This window comes from Hordeum vulgare, chromosome 5H (genome assembly GCF_904849725.1).
Source record: "Hordeum vulgare subsp. vulgare chromosome 5H, MorexV3_pseudomolecules_assembly, whole genome shotgun sequence".
Lineage (NCBI taxonomy): Eukaryota > Viridiplantae > Streptophyta > Magnoliopsida > Poales > Poaceae > Hordeum > Hordeum vulgare.
The window spans coordinates 562,906,609-562,913,455 of NC_058522.1; the positions used below are offsets into that span (position 1 = coordinate 562,906,609).

The 6,847-nt window shown below is 44.1% G+C and overlaps 1 protein-coding gene across 1 annotated transcript; it reads left to right on the top strand.

The window, feature by feature from the left end:
• Positions 1-1,752: 1,752 nt before the first annotated feature.
• LOC123453035 (disease resistance protein RGA4-like) lies at positions 1,753-6,599 on the top strand. Its single transcript, XM_045129796.1, has 3 exons — positions 1,753-2,575; positions 4,003-5,968; positions 6,063-6,599. The coding sequence occupies exons 1-2, from the start codon at positions 1,827-1,829 to the stop codon at positions 5,939-5,941; spliced, it is 2,688 nt and encodes an 895-aa protein (XP_044985731.1). The 5' UTR covers positions 1,753-1,826; the 3' UTR covers positions 5,942-5,968; positions 6,063-6,599.
• Positions 6,600-6,847: the final 248 nt, after the last annotated feature.

A 6,847-nucleotide genomic window follows, 5' to 3' on the forward strand; every position in this document is an offset into this window, starting at 1 on the left:
ATACGAGCCTAGACACCAAAGTGGATTATTGTTCTTACATCTTCTTTTCACGTGAGAGGTGAGAGTATATAATTAGAATTGTGCGAGATGAATTATACATTTTTTGGTAGTTGAATGGCTGCATATGACCAATTTAAACTATTCGAATAATTGATAAAATATCGTGTAGTTCCTTAAATTTAGGATCGCGATGTTCAACACACATGTGACATATTAGACACCCAACCACACAATCCTGTGTGACATATCCTAGAGACAAGTCATATGATTCTGTGTGGGTGAACAATAAAACTGCCCACATATCCGGACGCAACTACTTCGTGCTACACGCCTAAGAAAAATTACTTATTCCCACCTCGCACGTGTGGAAAGAGTCAATTCTGCCCTGACATTTTGATGGCAACGTTAGTTACCCAGGGATGGCAACTTTAGTTTTAAAGCATTGCAATTTCTTTGTTTTTGTTAACAACAGTTGACATGTTTAATTAACGGTAGTTGTCACGCATGATCAAACCATAGATGTCATGTATGCCAACCATAGTTGTCATGTGTGATCAAATCATAGTTGTCATGTGTGATTAACTAGTTGTTACGTGTTGTCCAACCATAATTGTCATGCATGATCAACCATAGTTGTCATGTGTGATTAGCTAGTTGTCACATATACACAAATTGTAGTTGCCATCTTTCACCGTACGAGCGTCGTGCAAGCGAGTAGCAGTTCACCCACACGGCATGAACTGAATGGTGTCCGTGTGAGCGAGAACCGGTGCGAGAACCGGTTCACCCACACGGCGAAGCTGGAAACCGCGTATGGACAAGCGCTCTAATCTCCACACATCATAGTAGGCCTATATGACACTTCAATTTCGTAAAAAATCGTCAAGATCCGTCCAAACCAGAATAAACAGAGATTAAGACGTGTTAACGAAGTATAGAGATGTCATATCTGCGGACGTTATTGTTTTAACAAATTTATGTGATAAAAGATGAAAAAACATTTAATATCACTCCCTCCAATTGAAAAGTTATACTAAAGCCGTGTCATTTAATTTGGATAGCAGGGAATATTATTCTGAAAATTAGCTATTATAAGGTTTGAAAGTTAGCTATTTTAAAGCCTAGTCACTTTCTTAACTCCTTAGTTTTAGTTTTGACTTTCGAGGAATTAAGCTTTAGGAGAGCATTCGAGTAGTTTTTTAATTATTTCTTTCGTTTTAAAATAATTATTGTAAATCTGTGTTAAAATAAATATTGCAAATTTAATATTAAGATAGTATTTTGGGACAGAGGAATTATTATTTTTGAGGCAAAGCATTCGAGTAGTTATAGTCTTAGAGCAACTTTAGCAGACCCCGCATTCGTCCGGCCCATAAAACGTGTTTACAGTTCGCGTAAAAACGTCTGTGCGGGCCGACGCATACGGATGCGGATGCAGACCTCGTAAAAGAGCATATTCGTGAAATATGTTTTGGTGGAGGAAAGCGCGGGCTGAAATGCCCCCATCAACCGCTTTCGCTCATATGCATGGCACCGCAGCGGCGAGGTGGAAATCCGCGAATACGCGGGTTGGGGCTGAGATTTTGCCGTGCCCCGCAAAAATATCTAGGGTCGGGGCGGAATGCGGGATCTGATCGGACAGGTTTTTCGTCTCGACCCGTATTTTGACGGCTATTTTTCGGACCGGGACGGGATGCGGGGTGTGCTAGAGTTGCTCTTATAGATAGGGGTTGGGGCGTTCGGCTAGAGGTGCCTTATGAGGAGAGAGACTGTTGACCAGCTCCGAGCTTGGGAGATAGCGAGGAGATCAACCTCCAAGCAGGGAGATGGAGGTTGCGGTGGTCGTCGGGCCGATAGTGAAGCTCTTGCCAAAGCTCCTATCGGTGATAGATGGGAAACGGAAGCAGCTGGACAGCCTGGAGGTAGACGCCGGATTCATCCGGCGCGACCTGCAGTCGATCCAAGAAATCATTGGCCGCTCGAATGGCAGCAGATCCATCACGGACCTCTGGGTCCGTGATCTCAGGCGCTTGGCGGACGACATGGAAGACTGCATCGACCGCTTCCAGGTCGGGAAGATGAGCAGAATCAGTTTCGTTGGGAAGATCTGCAAACTGAAGAAGAGGTCCAAGGAGACTCTCGAGCAGCTACAGAACTGCATCAGCATCGCGGGCGCCGCCGCACCGGCACCTGACCCCCCCTCTGCACCTGGTGGCACTGATCAGGATCCGGAAGAGCAACTTCTTGGCCTGCTTGCGCGGAGCCAACCGGAGGGGAATCTCAAGGTCATCTCCGTCGCCGGCTTCAGTGGAGTAGGTATGACTCGCCTTGCCCACAAGGTTTACAGTGACAGGGATGTGCGCAGCCAGTTCCCTCTGCACGCCTGGGTTCGTGCAGCACCGGGCATGAGTGTGCTCAAGCTTCTTCAGAAAATACATGACCAACTGATGTTAATCAGTATTACCAAGGATCATGGTGAGACTGCCTCCAACTCCAAAATCATACCACAAATCAACGGAAACGCCCAACATGCTGTGAGTGACCACCCGCTCGCCGGACTACTCAAGACTGGAAGGTGATTATACAGCCTCTGCCTTAACTAGTATCGGCCCATTGCTGCGGGGAAATTTAGTAGGTTCTTAATAATATAAATGAAATATACAGTGGAAGATAACATGTAGTCATGATAAGATGGTGCTTTCTATTGCATTTATCCATTATATTTGCAATAATAATAAGATAAAAGGCCAATTAGTGCCAGATTGCGTAAAACAATCTTGAGTGCGATGTGGTGAACACAAATGCCCTTATATAAATTATTCAGTAGTATATCATTGTTCTCTAATCATTCATTGTTGCGTCTTCTCTACAAATCAAAATGTTGACGGGGCTATTCATTTTGTAAAAAATGCCACATCAGCTTATATTGCAATTATATATAAGAATGATGGTTGGACATGAAAAAATTGTGTCTTTTCATAGCTTGTTTTGATCTATAAGTCGCACCCCCTATTTGCGCACATTCATTCACGGGAACCTTGTAATCTGCAGTTCATCTTTCTTTTTGTTATTGTTCCCTTATCTAAATCTACTGCAATTATATTTGTTGTACTATGCCATGGACTTGATCATCATTTTGTTGTTTCATAACATCAATGTTATCACAAAAATTGGTATTATTCACATATAAGAAAGTAGACCCCTTCATGAAAAATATATTATCGCCTATTAATTTGTGCCATAGCCAGCATTCCAGTGCTGCTTTTAACGGTGTTATTGTTGTAAACTTGTTGAAAACATGATTCAGTTGGAATATCCTCTCTTTTTGTGACTGTAGGGCAAAAGCCCCTGAATATCCTCTTGTGAGAAAATGAAATGCTAAAAATAGATAGAGCTACTGCAGAGGGCAAATATGTTTTGAAGAGCTTGTAGATAACCTGTAGACCTCAACTGGTTCATCGTAGCAACAAAGCGGAACTGCGGAGTGAGGAAAATTTAATCTCTAAAACATAATTACGTCGATTCTGATAAAAATAGATTGATGGAATGTGGTCTAGGACTGTAGGTTAAACTTGTTGAAGGATATCCCAATGAATGCAATCTTGAGTATGCTGACTCAACGAAGTTCTCGAGTAGCACACAGAGAACTTAATTGGTGCCAGCATTTCAAATTTTCAGTAACCTGTGATTGGTATGGACTAGTAGGATTGCAAGCAAACATTGATAGCTGCAAGCCTGCAACCAAAAGTCAAAATCATGATTTTTATTTTCTCAACTGATTGTGGATGTTTTTTTTTTAGAAAAGGAGGTTAAACCCCCGGCCTCTGCATCAATCGATGCATGCAGCCATATGGCGTTGATCCTTTTGTGATTGGCGTTGTAATGGCCGAAAGGCTTGTATCCGGCTTCTTTGCCTCTTCTTCTATCAATATATGATACGCATGCTTGTGCGTATTCTAGAAAAAATAATCCTCAACTGATTCATTCATTAATATCTTGTAGGTATTTAATTGTGATTGATGGCGTGAATACACACGAGTTGTACGACGTACTATCTGCGTTCTCTTGGGCTGATGGAATGGACGGCAGAATTATCATGACGACGACCATTCAACTACCAGCAGCGACATGCTGCAAATGTGGCAACGGTTCATCACTTGCTATGGATAGCACAAGCCAAGTTTTCATTGGGGAGCTGACAGAGAGTGGATTTGTGGAATCCTGCCTCCATCTTCGTGATGACACTCTGGCAAGAATGCGCCGCAGCAGCAAAGAGATCCTATCCAGCCCCGTTGTCCAGGACTTATTGCTGTATTTCTGCATGTTCCCACGTGATCATCCTGTCAGGAGGAATCCCCTGATAAGGCGATGGCTGGCTGAAGGACTTGTGTTTCCTCAGCCTGAAACAGAGATTTTTTCCCAGGATGTTGCGGTCAAGAATTTGGAGAGCCTCATCAGCCGCAACATCATTCAGCCGATCCAAGTGAGGACCTATGGAAATGTGAAGAAATGCCAAACTTCTGGGATAATGCTCAACTCCATTTCCAGCAAATCCAAGTCACAGAATTTCATCACCATGTTGTGTGGCGGCCAGACAACAGAGAAGAATCTGCCAGGCAAAGAGATTCGCCGGCTTTCCCTCCATCTTAATGGTGCGGCAAATGGGCCACTGGATTTGCCAAAACAGTTATCTCGTCTCCATACTCTGGCAGTATTCCCTGATGATACAAATATCACCAGGCATCAAGCTAATTTGAATTATGCCGAGTATAAGCTACTGCGGGTTTTGGATCTCAAAGAATGTGCTGATGTGAAAGCAGAACATGTAGGGAAAATCTGTGACCTGTTGCTGCTCAAATATCTGAGCCTCGGAGACAGTATTGACAAGGTTCCAAGGAAAATAGTGAAGCTAAAATGGTTAGAGACTCTAGACATGAGGAGAACCCAGGTAGTAATGTTGCCAATTGAAGTCCTCCACCTTCCCGGGTTGAAACACCTCCTTGGAAAGCTTCAGCTACTTGAAGGTGACTGCACACAGAAGAAGCTAGAGAAGCTCTTGTCAGAAGATAGTGAACTGCAGAGGCTTTCCGGATTTGTCACCGACAAAAGCGAAGGGTTTGCCCAGCTGATGGGACGCATGGTGAAGTTGAGGAAGGTGAAAATATGGTGTGATTCAAGTGCAGATGTGACGAAACTGGATCATGTGTTAGGAGCCATGAAGAAATTCATTCGCGAAGGCCTGGATATGACACGAGTTGACCGTTCCTTGTCTATGGACTTCCAAGGATGCCCAACAGAATGCTCAGAACGATTCATGGATTCTCTGCAAGCTACAGGCCGTCTTACCTCGCTCAAGTTGAGAGGCAAGCTGACGCAGCTCCCTCAGTTCCAGGCAAAGCTGAACTACATTGAGGAGTTGTGCCTCTCAAGAACTAATCTGAGCGGGGACACAATCCTAGATGGCCTGTCTGAACTAAGGATGACACTGAAATATCTGAAGCTGGTAGAAGATAAGCTTGAGCACTTGGTCATAAAACCAGAACATTTCAGAAGCCTGAAGGGGTTATGCCTTGTGGGCGAGCAAAGGATGCAGGACATAACAATCCAAGATGAAGCTATGCCCTACCTTGTGTCACTTCACATACTTTGTGAAGCTCTAGGTAATCTTCCTGGCGTCGACATCACACACATGAAAAGGCTAAAAGAAGTCGCGCTCCATTCTGGAGTAGAAGAGATGATAAAGGATGGATGGCAAACAGCTGCAATGAACCATCCTAATAGGCCCAACGTTTTGTTTATCCACCATGCTAACTCCTCGCCTAGAGACTCTCCGCCGTGCCAAGCAACAGTGGAAATTGCAAATCGGACCAAACCTATTGGGAGAAAATTCACCGCCTCCATCATGGGGGGCATCTTTGCTTGTGCACGGCCAAGATCCTGATGCGCTGAATCAGCCGCATGGAACTCGGTTAGTTTTGTTTCCATTTCCTCCCGCCTACTGGTCTTCAACTTGTACTGCCAGATATAATGAAATTAGCCTGTCCTTTTTCTACTGTCTGCAGTGCAAACCTGTTGCAAACATTCACTGATCGATGATGTGTGTGCTGCACGACCGTCGCGAGGTGTGGCCACCGGGCGGCCAAATGCGCGGGCTTCTCCTATGGGGCGTGGCGGCCGGTAGTGAGGACATTGAGATGACGCAGCTTCTTTATGATGATCAACGATGTCCGGATAAGCAAGTTACGAGCAAATTCTTCTGTTAACTTTTCAAAGGTCTGCACACAATGTCAAGAACAAAGTAAACAAATCCAGCCATACAGGTAATATTATGTAGATGTTTTGCTGAGTCGTCCTACCATCGAGAGTTCATCAATTTGATTCTGACAGAGAGATTGTACAATGGAATAGCCCTCTGCCTCTCTGTTCACATCAGGGATGTAAATGCATCGAATGAAGTATTCACACTTGTGTGTGGGCTTATTGTTGAGCTGGTGCCTCCCAGCAGACTTCGTGCTATCTTTGTTGCTGTTATTTGTACTGCTCTGTGCCTGGTTTTCGTGGTGTTGGCTTTATGTATAAAACGTGGTAAAAGCCTAAAAGAGAGGAGCCCCGGTGCACTAAAAGTGTCTGACCGCTTTCGATCTACGGTACATAACCTTTTTCTACATTTTTGCAGGAGGTTGTTTTCAGGGACGAAAGCCTATTCACTAAAATGTATTCACGCTTGGAGGAACAACGGCCGCCTTTGCGGATGGGTATCCCTGTTTCAAACAGGTGTGCTGCAAATGGTTGTATACTTGTATTTTTGATTTTTTTTTCTAAAGTTCAAACATGGTTAGCCCGTAGC

Excerpts from the sequence above, each read along its gene's own strand:
- LOC123453035 (XM_045129796.1), top strand. The coding sequence starts at position 1,827 with ATGGAGGTTGCGGTGGTCGTCGGGCCGATAGTGAAGCTCTTGCCAAAG. Across the intron at positions 2,576-4,002 it reads GGACTACTCAAGACTGGAAG|GTATTTAATTGTGATTGATG; the intron begins GTGATTATACAG and ends AATATCTTGTAG.